Source organism: Diprion similis, chromosome 5 (genome assembly GCF_021155765.1).
Source record: "Diprion similis isolate iyDipSimi1 chromosome 5, iyDipSimi1.1, whole genome shotgun sequence".
Classification (NCBI taxonomy): domain Eukaryota; kingdom Metazoa; phylum Arthropoda; class Insecta; order Hymenoptera; family Diprionidae; genus Diprion; species Diprion similis.
Window position 1 is genome coordinate 1,749,475 of NC_060109.1, and position 18,874 is coordinate 1,768,348.

General features: G+C 36.9%; 1 protein-coding gene across 2 annotated transcripts in view; it reads left to right on the forward strand.

The window, feature by feature from the left end:
- LOC124406208 overlaps nt 1-18,874 on the forward strand; it is a 103,953-nt gene that overhangs the window by 73,430 nt on the left and 11,649 nt on the right. The window contains exons 1-2 of one of the 2 annotated variants that reach the window (XM_046881564.1): nt 10,790-11,126; nt 12,135-12,383. In XM_046881564.1, the coding sequence (XP_046737520.1) occupies nt 12,351-12,383 (33 nt within the window). In that variant the 5' untranslated portion in view covers nt 10,790-11,126; nt 12,135-12,350. Of the gene's footprint in view, nt 1-10,789; nt 11,127-12,134; nt 12,384-18,874 lie in introns of those variants that run through there. The other variant, XM_046881565.1, reaches the window with a different exon arrangement.

Consider the following 18,874-nt stretch of genomic DNA (forward strand, 5'->3'; position numbering starts at 1 on the left):
CGTAATAAATAAGTCTTTGTCAAACCGAAGGATAACATCTACTATTACATAATATATAGTCCCCGTGCAGGGGTTGTAAAAAATTGAAGAAATGAATCAAGTGGCGCGGGGGTGAAAGAAAAAAGAAGAAGGAAAAAAAAACAAAACAGAAGAGCTGCGCAATAAAAGAAATGCCGGAGTCTGGAGAGAGAGAAGGAGAAAAAGAAAGAGAAAGAGAAAGTGAGAGGGAGAGGAACATTTACCCGGTCATAAATTTGTCAGTGCGGTTTCCCACGTGGTCGTATTAGTTACCGGCTGTTGGTAACAGTCGAGTCCAACTCGAAAGGCCCCCACAGGACGGGCGCCATTTTTGCAGTCAAGGGATTTATGCAGCTCGTTCCATTCGAATATCGCCGGCGACGTCAACCGTCCGTGACGTAGCCAGCGGTGAACCCTCGGTGATAAATTAAACATAGGATCGTGCGTCGCGGGGATTAGAGTAAACTACTCTAATCCTGGCGCCGGCGTCGCGACGCCCCCGAACAAAGAATGCGGCGATGTGACTGCTTTGTCTTCGTGAGATGTTGAACTGAGAAAAAAATTATGGTTACTGTATATACGGAAATAAAAAATTCTCTTTGAATGGGCATCGTTGCAATAACGGTTTAAATATTGTTAAAATTGTAAAAAAAAAAAAAATGTCGTACAATTTTAGTATTTAGTATGATTATTATACTAGGTTATACTACATTTTCTGATTATTAAGACATCAGAAATTTTTTTCGGTGTAAAGATTGCATTTTTCGAAAAATTTTCACGCAAATCTGTATATGTAAAAAATATTGTTAATAGGATCGCCGAATTTTTTAAATCGATTATGATGAACTTTTCAGAACCGTTTAAATTCTTATTTTGAAACTACAGTTTTGTCCAGGCTAGATTTAAGTAAGCCTCTTCATTTATAGTCTGAAAAAATGTCTATTTCCAGATTTAACCGGAAAAATTCACGTTGAATATTTTTCAATTCATGTTCACATTTTTTGGAGTTGCAAGAACGAGACAAAAACAAATAAAAAAAAATTTAAAACACTCTTTTCGACAAGCTGTACTCTCAGTGCCTACGCAAGAGCGATATTGACCGATTTGCATTCGAACGAAGTAGGCTGTACAAAGTGCTGCTTCGGCAAGATACTCGGGAGTACATTCAGATAACGGCATTCCAGATATTGCTCTTGATCTTTACAGTTTAGATAACCGAGACTGGCAACTCAATTAGATCCCTACGCGACTCGCCGCGGTGCTTAAGATAACTTGACGAGATCTCGCGAGTACCAAGGATGCGTAAGGAAGGCTTTACGCGGTCCTTTACCATTCCCACCTTCCTCCGAAGCTGGACGATGTTGTATCTAGTCGCAAAGAGATTTTATAGGAACGGCTTAATTAATGAGTAGAACGTAGCTGAACGAGATGACACTTCTTGCCGTGTTGAGGAATTTTCCACTTCTAGCCTACGACTTCAATAGTCGAACGACCAACTTTGGATATCGAAGTATTCTTCAGGCCTTTGCTTTGAAGTTTAAAAAACTTCGGCAGAAAAGCGAGGTTTAAACGCTTTTAGTAATATATTAAATATCGATTGATTTTAATTTTCTTTTGCAACGGCTTCTAACGCTGTTTAGGAATCATTCAGAAGCTTTTTGTCACGGTTGGATTGCAAATTTGTCGATAATTTGAGCTTATCAGTAATTGCGGTTTTATCTTATTCTTGGCCTCTTGTAAAGTAAATTAGTTCTCCTTTGACAAGGAAATCCAATCAGGGTCTTACATACACAATAATAAACCTGATTGAATATTCGATCATGGTCTGGACAAATCAGAGTTATAAAAAATTATTTTTAGACAAGAAGATTTCCACCATTTGAAATGGTTTCAAAAGAAAAAAAATTCTTATCAGTTATGATTCGTTAACAAATTTTTCTCCCTGTATCAAGTCTTGTGCCAATTCAATGAAAATCGGTCCGCCATTTTAAATTTTTTAATTCTGACCTCAGGGTCGTAATCAGCGACCCTAAAAACCCTTTTCTACCGAGTTTTGTGTCCATTCAATGAAAAACTGTGAACTTAACCTGGAATCTTCGCCATATTGGGTCCGCCATCTTGAACTTTGCAATTCTGACCTCAGGATCGTAATCAGCAACCTTAAAAACCCTCTTGTACCGAGTTTTGTGGCGATTCAATGAAAAACCGTGAACTTAACCTAAAATCGTCGCCATATCGAGTCGGCCATCTTAATTTCTTCAATTCTAAGGCTAGAATCGAAATCAAATGTCCCACAAATCCTCAGATCACCGACAATTTTGAAGAAATGTTGATTTTGGATGCTGGTTGAGTTGTTGCGCGCTGCTAGTTCAATCCTACAAGCAACAGTAAAACGTATATTAAGATTTCTCTGATGGAATGTGATAATTATTTTTTACGTCCAACTTCTCGATGCGAGAATGTGTACAAGGATTACGATCAAGACTACGACAATTCGAGGTTCTTTAAGCCAATGCAGTTACATGCAGCGGTAAATGCACACGATTATTCACAAGTAGCGTAAATAGCGTGCAAGGATCGGTTTACCTCCGTGAGTGAGCGATTATCCAGGTATTTACCAACTCGTACAAAACATATATTCACATATATATATATATATATGTTCACGTGCATATGGCTAGCCGACCACGCGTGGGCGACGTCGTAAATCAGGGATAGTTTCTATCGCCGATAGAAAAGGACAGCTTTGCAGGTATCGGATGAGAAATTATCGCTACTTTGTCACCGATTGCATTCGCGATGCAGCATATATTATGTAATTCAGCAACAGCAGAGACGTGTGTAATCCATCAGTGAGGAAAACGGTGATCCGAGCTTAAGCTTCGCGGATATATGACATTTCGCTATACAATAATGCAGATGAATGCGTTTTTGACAAGCAATAATTCTCAACTACACGACGCATGTTTGGTTTGAGCATCGTGACAAGTATTATGAATCATTAGATGTTTTTTGTTTTTTTTTTTCCTTTCCCTCTTCATTCAATTTCTCGAACTAAATCCAGCTCATTGTCAGTCTTAAGAGTTAGGTTAGGATTGCAATAAATAATTGCCCGTGGATTTATGTTACGGTTTATAACTATATAGCTGTGCGAATGTCATTCTGCAAGCTCAGTGAAATGGCAACAACATACGACTAACGACCCGCCCTCGCAAGTCGATTAATAATCCGTTAAAACAACGCAATCTGTCTTCTCAATCATTAATTAACCCTGTAAGCAGCAGCTCCGAGTGCATCCTGAGCTTTGACACGTGTGCCAACAAAACGCCGATGAAGGCTCAACAACGCGACTTTCTTGCCGATAAGTAACGAGCCTTACTCGATGGCTTAGGCGAAGATAATATCCTTGTCATATAGGTATATACATATATATGTACAAATATACGTACACGTGGGCGTCGACTTAAGATATGGCAACTCAATTCCGCCTCCCGACTGTTACTTGCTTAATTTTTTAAATATTTTATGAACAAATTCTGCCGCCGCAACGCGCTTGTTTTTATAATTGGCTCGTTAAACTCTGTCAATGTATTTCACCCGATTTAACCATCGGCGCCAGACTTTTCTACGTAATTAATAAAACAGAGTAGAAACGATACGAAACGTAAGAAAAAACAAGGATCATAAAAATTATGTTGAAATATAATTTTTCTGTTTTCTTTTTTTCAACACAAAAAAGATTCTCATCTACTCGACGGAGTTAGTTCTACTTCAAGGAATTTTTTATGAATGAATTCTCTGAAAATCGTCTGCAACGGATATCTTCGTCAGTTTCTGATTTGATAAGCGTACGATGCAATATCGTGGATTATAATTTTTGAAATTTTACTCTACGAAGAATGTATTCTACTGTAAAAAGTTATTAATTGAATAGTGAATTCGTATAAAATTCATTCTGAAATAAGTAAACCTTAAAAATTAGGCAGAAAATCTTTGGCTTTGAAAGAATAAAATATGAAATCATCACCTAAATTCCCGATCTTCAATTTTCGACTGGATTGTAAAAGAACTCGCTTAATCCGGTGAAATTCAATTAACTTGTATAATTATTCTAATACAATAATTAATTTCGATTCCATGAATTCTATTACCAGACTCACCTTAGAATCTGAAGCACCGCTATTACCAACAAAAGAAAACACGCGAGACAAAGACAAAAAAAAAAAAATATCGATCATCGAAAAAAACGCGATTACAAATGAAATGGAATGAAAATATAAAAGTGTGGATTAGACAGTGTCGAAAAATTGAAAAAAAATCCACGTCAGTGGGTCAGGAATTGTTTGAGGAGGGAGAAACCAGTTCCAAATTATTCTCTCTATTTATTCATTAAGTTTTTTTCTTTTCGGTGTAGTAACAGTCAAATGCGAATCGGAATATCAATTATTAAAGTGCCAGGCAACCAATCCCAATCCAGAATTGTGAACAGGTGATCGAACGAGTAGCGAATACCAACCGCCGTGCCTCCGACGAAATGAACATTCCACCTCAAATTTCAGGATTTATGAGACGTACAGTCAGGTCAAAGATGTGTCGAAACCAAACCATAAGAAAATCAATCAAAGTTCAAAGAAGAAAACTGAAGCTAATTGTGTTTGGTCCAGATTATTAAAACAAGTTAATTTGATTCACAAATAAATTCTTGAAACGCTGAATCAATTAACTGGAACAAAATTTTGCTGTCAACACAATTACGTCGGTAAAATCACTGCATCGTAGGTTTCTTTCTATTTTTTTTCACTCCCATTTAAAAAGGCAATGTGTGAATCGAGGAATGAACTTTATAAAACACTGAATTTTATCAAATTTAACAAATTAAAAAAAATTCACGCAGTTCATTTGATGATAGTGAAAAATTGTTCGATTTATTTGTAAATGAATTCTTCATGAAGCGTCTCCGATGGAGAAAGATTTACAAATGAAATGAGTGATTGCATTGATTTTTTGTTATAAAATAAGGAAAATAGGATCAGGACTTTGTTAAATTCACGTAATTTCTGGATCATTTTCAGTGAGGGTTTTTCAATTTTTCTTTTACCGCGTTTTTGCCGCACCCTTTTTGGGGCTGACTGTACTTCCTCAGTTTCATCTGAGATCCGAAATTCATCGAGGAACGTTCGTTGTGAATGGCGCTCGGCATAAGGAGAATGGCCGTGCCGCGGTGAATTAGTTGACGTTCGACGCGTCGAGCTGGGGGCGCGGCTGCGCAGGATTACTGGTTCCAAAACCAGTAACTAATTAAACCCATCCCGACAAAGAGAAGAGGATCTCGCGTTTATTACGTATTAAATGATTCCGGTTTAAAGAAATCCTCGATCCCGACTGTCGTTGTGCACTCCAATCCACCTCTGCAGCATCCTCGTCTCTCCTGTACCCGTTTTTCACTTTACACAGATAAACGCACACTATTGTGTCTCATCCTTATACTGGGTGATTTTTTAAGTTCGGCAAATATGGAAAACATTATTTATTTATTTTTTTTTTATTTAGAAAATTATTTGTTTTTACACAAGAATAATTCAAAGTTGCCTATAAACGCGGTAATTATAGTTCGATAAACAACCATTTCAAAAAAATTTCTGTCGAGAACATCAATACGTGGATCAAAATGGTTGACGCTATCGGATATTAAATTTCTGATCTAGCATTTGCAATTTTTGATCAGTTGTTTCTCATACTTTATCGATGATAGTAATTCTTACTATTCACGTAATCAGAGTATCTTTATAAAACTGAGAATGTAGCGACAGGTAATACTTTGGTACTTTACATATATTTAACCGCGTGAATTTTTCTCCACTTTGCATAATAAAAATGCTCGTTCATGAACCTTTCATTTCATTACAGTTGATTTTCACGTAGAGAAGACATTTACATTTACATAATGAAACATACATTTTCCTCGATACATTTCCTAATGAACGATGATGCACCATTTCGAATCAGCTCGAGGTATTTCCGGGTTAATTTGAAACTTTCTTTGCTATGTCCTGACCGATATACACTCCGGTGAAAATTACAGGCACAGTTTCCTTCAGAGGATAATTACTATGGTGTGCATTGATTCATCTTCTCCTGGTATTCGTGCTGCAGGTGAGAAGCAGTTTGATTCCCAGATCACGCTGTCCAGGTGTTGCGGATAATTTGCGGGAGAGTTGGTGTAATGTTAGTCCGAGGATAGTAACTACGGAAACTACAGCCTGCTAGGAGATTTTATCGGAAATCGAGTTCAATCGGGTTCAGTCCTGATTCTGACCGCCCGTGACCTCGTCACCTGTTTCAAAGCCCAAGTGTGCTTTTGCACAATGCAAAAAAAAAAAAAAAAAAAAAAAAAATGCGTACCAAGATCTTTGGCTTGGTGAGGATCGATGAAGTTACTGTAACCTTAATCTTCTTGTCACTGTTTTTGTTCTCATTTTTTGCATGCAACCATTCGTTCGAAATCGACTTTGGAATACGCGTTATATGTATCCAACGTTCGAGTTTGAGGTTGACGAGGGTCGGTGGCGCTTGCATGATTGAGTTGTAAAACTGTCAAGTTTCTCGAAACTGATTGGCGGAGGAAACCTTCCATGATTTATGCAACGCAGACGTTGCTGGAGGTTGCAAAACGAATTTACTCCAACTTATAAAGCATTCAGGAAGTTTTTACTCGGGCATGGAATAATCAAACTGCCAATACAAATCCCGGAATACTGATAAGCTCCGTGGTGAGCATGATGCACAATTTCAACGACATTTTCCTAGTACAGCAACGATCATTTAGAATACATAATCGTGGCTGTTTAATACTGTTGAGAGTTGAAAAAACGTTGGTACAGTGATGAATTGGAATACTTTTATGGGAGCTAGAATCGAAGCATCAAACCTTGTTCATCTTTACTACGTCCATTAAGTGTGCGTTTGACTAGACTGCCCAGCTTCTGTCACAAGTGATCCTGAAATAAACGAAAGTACAATAACGTGTTCCGAATTTGAACTACTGGGTTTATAGTTCCGATACCGAGACTGGACCAGGTATACACTTTCCTCCAACAACTCAATTCTGACTATCAAATACGGTTTATGTTGTCATTCCGAGACATATTTAAAGGACTTAAAACCAGTTTTCCGATCGGATGATTCTTCAGAATGTTGATAAGTAGGTATAGATTTTAGTGCTGTGATCGAGATTCCTTACTTAATTGTTACTGTAGCTCATAGTAACCAACGACAACTTTCGGTTTCAAAATTTACTCGATGTATTTGGAATAACGAACTGGGTTAAAACAATAAAATGGCAGATAAAGGCTTTCTATTAGTATCAGGACCTCATGATCATATGCTAATGGGTCCCGAGGTGCTGAGGTGTGTTGAGGTTCCGCCTTCAAAGTCAGCCTCGCGGAATCCAAAATGTGACAATTGCAACAGACATAACCAAAAAAAAAAATGGAGACGTTCATCAGTGACGTCGAATATTTGATCAGCACGTGCATAGTCATGCATGGACTGGCGAAATCTGCGACTGACGAAGAGGGCCGCGTGTGTACAAGACTTGGCAATTAGCGAGAAAATTAATGATAATAAAATAATGACACAGTAGAGCACTGGCGCCGCGTAGTTACAACGGTACAAGCGGAGGCCGCGCGAACCGTCCGATCTTATCAGATCTACTGTAGGCGCCGTTGATAAAGTGAGCTGACGTTGGCACACACGCACACATTTGCACAAACGTGGCATCGTCGTTGTAGAGACTCGTCAGAAATGCATTGGGTCTCAGATCGTGTGGATTAAATTAAACCCTATCGGTGAATCGTTGGATGCCGATCCTATGACGTTTCGCGAATAGCTAAAAATTCCAGGAGAACTCGGTACTTACCCGGAATCCATGATGTACAGCCTTATCACTGCTATCACTTGGTACCTGTAATAAGTATATCAATTGGAAAAAAAATTTCTTGGCAGACGATTAAACCGTGAGGGTAAAAAAAAAAAACAGAAAAAAAAAAACAAATATCTACTCGTCATCGATAATTATTTTTAGTTATTAGGTTATTTTCCAACAATTTCAGCGTGACTTCTACACGTATCGCATATCACGTATGGATTGTAAATAGTCACTTAACATTGAACGCAAAAGTGAGAAACAAGTTCAAATGCACTCGAAAAAATGTTTACCTTCGACAGATAAAATTGCGTTATCATATTCAAATTTCAGAGTCGATGTATAGGTATACAAACCATCAAACGTTGCGTCACAACAAAATAAAAAATTTCTAAACGTAAATATTTTCGTCCTTTATAGGAAAAAATTTGTATTAGTAACCTTACTATACTCAAAAAAGAAAAAAAAAAAACACCAGGAAATCAGACAGTCGATACAATCGTTAAATTTTTTGAGACTGATTATCGTCACAGTACAATTATGTACATCGTCTGCTTTTATCCATGCATGACGTTTTGTACTGTTAATTTTGATTGCCTAACGTGTCGATATCGAGACTGGAATTTCAATCCACGATTAAGTCCGCGGATTACAGTAAAGACATCCTCGTGATTCGAGGGGGGGAAGCTTTGGAAGCGCACAAGAGGCGAGTCGTGTTGTAATTGGGATTATCTTGAAGCGTTATTGCCATACGGGATGGTACAATTGAAGCAGTGAAATCTAAGTCAGGCCTTTTTTCTCTTGCATACTGTGACTAATTCCAATCAAAAAACGGAATGGCTAATCTAAAGAATGTTAATACCGGACGATTTGCTTTACGATCTAAATTGAACAGCTTGCGTTCGATTGTGTATGCGATAGAAATTTATTGGAGAGACCGTAGAATAGCTATTTATGTGGCATGCCCGTAAACCGCCTGTTTTTTTGGCAAAGATAAGGATTTCAGGACGAGCTGAAGGCGAGCCGGAAGCGAGTCGGAAGCGAGTACTGAAATTATCCGAGCCAAAAAACGGTTTACGGGCATGGCACATACAATATTTTTTACGGTATGGACATTGAAAAGCAAAACGAAGAGTGAGGTTATGTCGCGATCTGTTCGACGAAGCTACTTTATTCGGCAGTTTGGGATGCGCACTTCGAACTGCGCATCAAAACTGCGGAATAAAGACTTTATTCTGCAACTTTGTTCGCTGCCGTATAAAGCGTCACTTTACGGAACGTAAACTGCCATAAAAAGTGGACTTTTCAATGCCCATGCCGTAAAATAGTATTATACTCCGAATTTAACCCGAACTATATCTATAAATTCCTATAGCATCAAAATTGTTAAGCTGGTTGGCTTACAGAATTTTATTTTCCATATTATATAAAAATGTTTTTGGTTATCACCGCTACAAACATCAATTAACGAACAAACTTAGTGATCACGACTCTTCGGCGCCCCGCCTTTGTTTTTTGGCCAATTGAATTTCGCGCAATCGGCAAGCTTTGTCAATTTACACGGTGTGATTCCCACGTGGTTCGACAGCCGATTCGGTGATATATTGTCTTTCATATCTGATAATTACCATAGAATGCGAAACTGCAGACAGAATCAATCAATGATCCATCGATCGTTGTTTGTCATTGGATAAAAGCGATGCGAATAATGAGTTACCAAAAGTTGTTTGCCACTTTCCAACTTGCCCCTTGATCCTATAAGTTACGAAATCGAATTTTTGAACCACTTCGTCACCACTTTAATGCACTAATCTTATCTTCAATTTCTAGAAAATCATTCATCGACGAGTTAAGTACAGACATTTCTTTGGCGCCGTTTGATCACGCAATAATTTAGACTTTGAACTTACGTAGCAATTGTTACCAGGAAAAAAGAAAAACTTGAATGTAGGAATAGGTCAGTTATAACGCTGCTTAAAATTTTAGCAGTGCAAAAGCACTGAATCGTGCGATCATGACCGTTCAGACGATCCACTCTTCGAAGTATAATACAAGATAAGATAGAGTGTACGTAGAAGTTCATGGCGGCACTTCCGTTTCATTTCGTTCTTATGTAAATAAAAAAAACCGACTATTTTTTTTTTTTTTTGAGTCGTGTGACAAAATGTTAGTTTTTGATGTTTTAAGAGCCCACTCCAAAGGACAGTTCAAGAAAAAAATTTTAAGAGGGCGCTCCACATTTTTTAATACGTCAAAAATCGTTTTTTTTTTTTGTTTTTTTTTTCTTGTTACGGTATAATTTTATAGACAAAAAAAAATAAGTTTCCGAAAGTTTCAGTTCAAAATTTGAATTTTGAAAGGTTGCTTATAATTTTTTTTCAATTTTTTGATGCATTTCTTTAGATCTTTTCGAGCGACGTTTTAATATTCATATTAAAATTTCATACATTTTTTCTCTTCAATTTAGTAAGAAAGAATCGATAACAATACACCACGACATGAATTAAAAATCAAACAAAATAGTGAAAATATAATTTTTTCAATTTAATTTTTTGACGATTTTTGTCATTTTTAAAAATTTGGAGTGACCTCTTAAAAAATTTTTTTTCGAGCTGTACTTTGGAGTGGGCTCTCAAAACATCAAAAACTAACATTTTGTCCCTCGAGACTCAAAAAAAAAAAAAAGTCGGTTTTTTTGCGCCACCCTAATATATATATATATATCTTTTTTTTTCTTTTGTTTGTTCCGTTTTGTTTCTATATTGCTTCAACCAGCGCCTCGAGTTGACTTTTATCGATTGATCAATAAAGCACGGTTCAGTCGATCGCGACATGCCGCAGCGAACGCGTCGCGTTATCGGCATGACATTAGCGATTGACTCCGCCGATCCGGAACAGTTTAACCCAGTCCACCGTTTTGCATTAAGTTATTATTTCCGTGTGTGATGATAATCAAAGTTCGAAAAGGATATTATCGCAGAGTGATTTTGGTCACGGTTTTAGCACCGTGCCGTCTCACATCGACTAGTCACAACTATTTACCCTATAAATATAAACGTTTTTACTATTTTCATCGGTTACTTTCATCCGTTATTATTAAACAACATATGCAACTATACAACAGTGTTTCACTTACCTTGGGAATCTTACCTTCGTTGGATCGAATGGTGAACAGCTATGACAGGTGCTTAAAAACTTATAAATTATAATTAACTTATAACCTTAATTTGATAGGCAGTTTCTATGATTTTAATATAACTGCCAATTGTCGTGTCAATCGAGATTGCTGAGCATGATTTGATAAAAAAAAAAAGATAGAATTTGCTTTCTCAAATTCTTTTAAGGGGGTACTTGCGAGTGAAAGGTTGAAAAAATTGGTGATTTTTGAGAATTAATCATTAGAGTCGATCGGGGCTTATTTTATTCAAGCTTCATTCGTTTTTTTTTTTTTCAAATTAGAATCGAATCTTTAGAAGCATTATTATTGATCATGGCTTATGGTGCTCACGATATCTTAAAAAACGACTTGACCGCTTCAGTTCATAATTTGGAGGAGGTACTAGCCAAAGTTGACTTACAAAAAAATAATACCATGATTAAAAAAAGTGGGATTGTCATAAAGTGGGCAAGTCATCCAACAATATTGTCTTCTACTTTGAAGTGAATCAATTCAGCAGTTTTCGAGATATTGTGTGTACCGCAAAAAAAGTCACCGAGCCAAATGGTTGACGTCAATGGTCAGTGAAAGTGCTTCCTTACATTCGTCGTCAATAAATAAAATCGTAAATAAAGTTCAGTCCACACATTTTGACCAGAATCAAACCAATCGAATTGAGTTATTTATTACCAAAGTATAAATTCACAACAGAGACAAACAAGAGTTCACAACTCACAAACGAGATGTGGTTGCATATCAACATTTATTGGCAAAAAAATGAAGTGTACTATATACTTTATGAAAAAAAAAAAAAATTCGTTTAGTGGAACCAAAATTTGAATCACCTTTCAGCACTTGAGCAGAAAAGAAAAATGAATCGATGATGATTCGATCAATGGTTAAGTCAAATAAAGTTCTCGTGGAGTTAAATCTTTGAATGTTGATCGACGCTTCGTGTCTCGATGACGAGAGAACGCGATTTTAACACCAAATCGAGTGGCAGTCAAAAGTAAGGAATATGCGTTCGTGTTTCAGGTTGGCGTGCTAGCCATGTCAGGGGATCGCCGGGCAGGAGCGCGCCGTGTCGACGTGGAGCCAGGAGACCTGGATCGCCGGCCCCATCCAAGGAGCTGAGCCGAAGGACGCCCCGCGGGGACGAGATTTTACAGAAGGAATTGAAATTTAGCTGCACAGTCGACGACGAGCTGAGGCTTGGGATCTACGGCCTCCCCGCTGGCCTGGCCAGCTACTATGCGAATTGAAGCTCTTAGCGCCTTTCTCGCGGTAAGTTCTCATCGATCCCTTCTTATCGCATTTCTCCCCGAAACCATCAGGTTTCCTAAAGAAACCAGCAACGCGTGTCGCTGAAACTCGAGACTGTGCTCACAGGGGTCCTTATAGCCCCACGGCGATGAATTGAAGTGGAGAATTGAAGAGGGCTGTAAGTGCCATTTTTTTATTTTTTTTTATTTAAACTACCATTTATGGAAAAAAATACCATTTTTTTTCTTCAATTCTCTTTGGTACCATTAAGTGCCATAAGTACCATTTTATTTGGAAAAGTGCCATTTTTTTTAGAATCAAGTACCATTTTCTTACTATAAATGGAACTTACAGCATTCTTTAATTTTTATTGGTGACAAATTGAAGGCGAGAATTTATGAGGGCAGTAAATACCATTTTCTCTGGGAAAGTGCCATTTTTTTAGAAAAAAGTACCATTTTCTTTCTATCAATGACACTTGCAGCATACTTCAATTCTCCTCGGTGACAAATTGGAGAATTAAAAAAGGCTGCAAGTGCCATTCTTTAATTTATTTTTCACAAGTACCCTTTGTTTTTAATCGCACTTACAGCGCTTTTTAATTCTCCATTCAATTCAGTTCGGATTGGGCAGAATTTATCAGATTATGAAACTTCATTGAGACCAAAAGGGTATAATGCACTTCACAGTGCTGCGCAAGATATTTCCAACTCCAATATTCAGATTTTCGATCGACGCAATTACACGAGAGACATTAGACATTGAGAATAAATTACACAGCTTACTGTCGTTCCGTGTCGAAAATTTTTCCGGCTTGCCTGAGATCGACTTCAGGCAAGACACGCAATAGCCACGTGCTTCGCTTCACAGATTTAAATATAATCATTTTTTATCGCAGTATAGAAAGCAATTTTCATTCATAAGGCGTGCCTAATGGGCCAAATCGCCATTTTTGGTGCTTGGAATTCTGAAATACGGAAATATCTCACGAGAATAGAATCTTCACTTCAGGGGGTGGCGATGAATCCTCTTAAACAGCCCCACTTCAAGTTCCTCTACGGAAACATTCGAATGTTAAGTTTCTCGTCACTCTCGACTTCTGAAGAACTTACAGTAGCAAATGGCCATTCAGCTAGTCTTCGTTGGTCTGGAGATTCTTTCATTCAGATCATCCGTACGAGGATGAAGGCTAGAGAAGTAGTCAGTCTGCGCAGTAGAACAGTGGATACTGGTGTGTATAATGAGCACAAATGCTCCCTGCCGAGAGTGTTATTAGCGTGTTATGAAGCGAGCCTTGCGTACGCGGTGAACTCGAGGTAGAATAGAGCTGTAGATTTCAGATTTCATTCACCCTGTCAGCCGCAAAGAGATAAACCGCGCACCTTACGACTCGGGGTGCTTCTCCAGGCTCCTACGACTTTGTCACATTTTCTCATCATTGCCAGATAAGTGTAATATAAAACACGGTTTGGTCCGTGAAAGTTCCACATCATGAGCCGAGTTTTTTCGAGTGAGGAGAATGAATGGTAATTTTTTTCGTTTCATATTAAAAAAAAAAAAAAAAAAAAAAAAAGACACTTGCGCAATGTCCTCTTATTTATTCTTCCCAGATTTTACACTAACGAGATGTTTGTAATTACCTATTTCATAGTCATCTTTTACTCGTTTAAAAAAAATGACTCCCGCGAAGCCCTCTTGGACGTCTCACAATGTGACCTCTTTATAATCTCTTACGATGCAGGTAGAATTTTTCGAACCTTTGAATCCTCGAAGTCCGGTAAAGACTATTTTTCCAAGTGATGGTTAACCGGTGGCGAAACACTATGTAACAGAAAAGTAGGTATCCCGCTATGAAAAATCTTGAGTTGAATAGTGCTTGGGATTGGAATGCAGAGTTGTAAGTGCGCAGGCTTAAGCCACTTCGGTTGAAGTCCTTGCAGGTACGTTATAGCGTCGTGACAGAGACTCTTGAGCAGTTGTTGCGATCGGTTGAAGGCTTACAAATTGCAACTCACTCGACCTAAGATGGCTTACAATCAGCCACGTCAACGCAGCATCTTGGCCAATTCAACCGTCGCCTCGTGTTGCTGCAGTCTTTAGCTGAGATGCAAATTGCTTCGCAGGAGGTCCGATCGAGATACTCGTAAACCATTCGTCGTGTCGTCGTTACAATGCCGTTTTAAACAAGAATCAAATCGAGATCGAGTTGAATGCAAACCCATTTTTTTGTGTGTACCATGGACACGTGTTACGTCACGTTCAGGTGCGAGATCGAAATTCAATGTGGAATAACGAATCTCTGGATTCGATTTCGAAACTTGGCGATCTCGTTATTGCGTATATATACTTTGATTTATTGATCATCGACAATTAATCGAGGTTATTGAAAAGTAGAAATATTACCATTCTTCGGTGAGACAATTTGATATCAAATTCGATTAAAATCAAGTGTTTACCGTGCGTTGGTCTGCTGCGAAATTGTTAATTAGCAAGGAAGCTCTGGCCTGTTTTCGTACGAACAAAAGAACTCGATAAGATTTCTGTTTACAGAGTTATTCCGAAGAGCTGTGATTTTATACACACGTTTCGAAATTTGTTTTTACTCAAAATTGATGTACATACCCAAGTATTTGACTCTTTGAATCACTCCGACGAAAAGTGAATAACATATTTATTTCATTTTTTTTTTCATACATGATAATTCATTTTATTTTTATTCAACTATTTCACCCAAAAATACAGATTTTTTAGCTCTTTGGTTTTCTCAGATACTGACTATAGTAACTTGACAAGTTCACGCGAGAATTTCACAAATTTCTTAATCTTGACAATCATTGGATTCCGCTGAAATCAGAGATGAGAATTCAGCTGGCAGGTTTCGCAAATTGGTGCAACAAAAAAAATGAAAAAAAGTCGATGAAAGTGCAAGAATAACTTGCTGCCAGTTCGACAATCTTTTTATAGATAAAACGTCTATCGCACCGCGCATACCTTAGCTATCTACATAATATGTGCTACACACCGATGCAGTATCATGAGTGATTATCCGCATGCCCTGGATATTGATAAATATTATTATTGGCAGCCGGAGGTATAATGCGTGTGTCTATCGGTTGTCACAGACACGCGGACACGTTCGATTATTATCGTAATGTTACAAGCTCTGCACCAATTCGATTCACCTTTTCGCGGCTCGCCGACTGTGGGCGTGATTATAGGGATTAGGATATATGTTTTTTGAAAAAATTTATTAACCTATAATGCAATCAATTATTTCTTTTCGTACCACGCTAACGCGGCGCGCCATATCAGCAACGCGATATTAATATATGCTAATCATTTACTGGCGCCGATATTTCCGATAAATAATCCGCTTAATGCGCTCCGCGAATCGATCGTATCGACGATCTTCCTCTCGATCCCTGCATTTTTGCTGATGGGAAACTTGGTAATTGGCAGGGATTACTCGAGGATATCATCGCTGGGATTATATATTATACATCTGCAGGTGCCAGGAGTCATTCGTGAGTGAAAAAATAAGCCGTAAAAAGAGAAGCAAAATTTCTTCCAAATATCGAAATGCTACATCGAAAAGTCTTGATGTTATTCAGGATCAGCGGAAGTGGGATTGAGTCACGCGTTATTCTGTTTCCTTTTTCGTTCCACCTGATTTATACTTTAGCAGATAATTATTATTATTTTTCGAAAAAAAAAACCGAAACCGCGGAAGTGCAGACATAAAAATGGGCGTCACTTTCAGATTCGCTGTTGACCTTTCGCGGATATTTATTTAACGATAGCAATTAAGGTATAAAGTAATCACTTTGCAAGCGAAATTTATCTATGCTATGTCGAAAGTTGAAGCACGTTTCTTACCACCACTTATATATATTAGTTAATAGTATCTTTAACGTAATAAAGTTCCTCGTCATTGATGTATGTTTTTTTGTCCAGTACGTGGATTGGAAACTGGTTTTTAAATAGCTTTGAATATGATGATTATGAGAAAAAAATCAATTATTGAAAAAACAGCGTAATCATGATAGAGAATTAACAAAATTGGATAATTAATGAATCGATGTTTTATGTTAATAATGCAGTGAACGGGGCCCAATTTAAATGTCCGGTCAGAAATCTATTTTTTTTTTTTTTTTTTTTTTTTTTTTTTCTAACCCTGAGTTTGGAAAGGAAGTATAAATAAAAATTTGGTAACAAAAAACAATATTAAACCAAATAATCATAAATATTTTAATCGCATAATCATTTACACAGTTAATGAAATAATGAAATATCAAGAGATTAAAAGAAGCGTAAGTCGTTTGTAAAAATTTATCGCTTTTTATGACTTACAATACTTTCCGGCGAATTGAGTTAACGTCAAAGCCGTAAATATTGGTCGAAAAAAAATAATAAAATTCCCAATTTCAAGGGTCCTAGTTCTGTTGGAAAGTACATAAATCATAAATTATCCGATAACATTGTCTCTAAACTTGAAGTAAATGGCGATTTAAATGTTTCTGAGTTTTATTGTCGATCAACCGCCGCCAAAAATCAGACGAGATCGCCATAAATTTCATCGGTTACAAGATGGAAGCAAAGCAGCGATGTTAGGCAGAAGGAAAAAAGTAACGAAAGCATTTCAGCTCGCACTTTCTGTTCACTTTTGTCCAGGACCCTCAGACTGCAAGGTTTTTGTAGGATGACGCCCTTCTATTATCACCGATGGCATCCCAAACCTGAAGTATATAATTTAAAACAATTTTCAAATAATATATTACGAATGGATTATACATAGAAGGCTCGCCTCATCCGCCGCCATATCTTTTGAGTGATTTAGTGAGTCGTGGGTGTATCTTGCCGCCGGGTTTCAGCCACTTCCAAAGAGGTCCTTTATTCGAGTCAGCGATACCACGTCAATGGTTCCTCCCTATAAATTCATGCACAGATATATATATTAGAGTGACGCAAAAGAACCGACTATTTTTTTTTTTTTTCCCCAGTCTCGTGTGACAAAATGTTAGTTTTTGATGTTTTAAGAGCCTACTCCAAAGGACAGTTGAAAAAAAAATTTTTAAGAGGTCGCTCCATATTTTTTAAAACGTCAGAAATCGTCAAGAATCGATTTAAAAAAAAAATTTCTCGTTACAGTATAATTTTATAGACAAAAAAAAATAAGTTTCCGAAAGTTTCAGTTCAAAATTTGAATTTTGAAAGGTCGCTCATAATTTTTTTTCAATTTTATGGTGCATTTCTTTAGATCTTTTCGAGCGACCTTTTAATATTCATATTAAAATTTCATACATTTTTTTCAATTTAGTAAGAAAGAATCGATAACAATACACCACGACATGTATCAAAAATCAAACAACATAGTGAAAATATAATTTTTTAATTTAATTTTTCGACGTTTTTGACATTTTTAAAAATTTGGAGCGACCTCTTAAAATTTTTTTTTTGAGCGAGATATGATCACTCCTTTATTTGACCCTTGTCACATTGATTCCGCGGTATTTTCATCTCACGTTCCACTTTCGTTTAAAACGTTTTTGCGATTCCATTTTCCCATACATATTTCACTTTAATTCTTGTTACGTTATTACGTTTATTTTTTTCTTCACCGTGTTCAAATCACTCGCCATTTACTAAAACAAACAAAAAGGTAACTGAGATTTTCATTACAATATCCATAACTTCAACGGTTGCAAATTTTAACAGTTTTTGATTGATTATTCAGAAAATTTTTAACTCAGTCTATGAGTTTCAGGGAAATTTATACAAATTTGAATTTCTATGAACAGAGAAATGTTTTAAACTATTTTTCTAGTTTTTTTTTTAGTCGTAAAAATGTTTAGTTACATTTATAAAAATTGTAAAAATTTGCAACCATTGGAGTTTCACGATGAATATCTTTGAAACGCTTGATTTAATCGACAAATCATAACACACCATTTTTGTAGAACAGTTAATTTCCAACAAAAATATAGATTGCGCATTTCATAAAAAAAAAATTTTCAACGAATTACAAAATTCACATGCAAAACAGAAATTTGTCTTAAAATAATAAAACTTAAACCTTTCATATCTTTTAAACGGTGAAATTTACGGAAAAATTATAAGAAACCTTTTTTGTAGAGCGTTCAATTTCCTACAATAATATAAAAAGAGATATTCTTTAACAAACATTTAACAGAGAGATATAAATTTTCGTTTCTAATACTGAGCAATAAATGGTAAACTATAAAGCGGAGAACCTTCCTATCAAAATTAAGAGCTCATATTTGGTGAGTATTTTTTAGAGGTGTATAGCAACCGATTTTTCAGAGTATAAAGTGAAAAAAAAAAAAAAATATTCGGTTTTTTTTACCCACCCTACGATACAATCTGCTTACTTCAGTTATTTCTCTTCGTTTTGTTCAAAGTTTGTTACCCCGTTGAGTTGCGTCGACTCGACTGTCCAATACCTGGCGTACGTCGTCGTCCAGGTACCCAAGCCGTCTACGGGTACTGCGCAT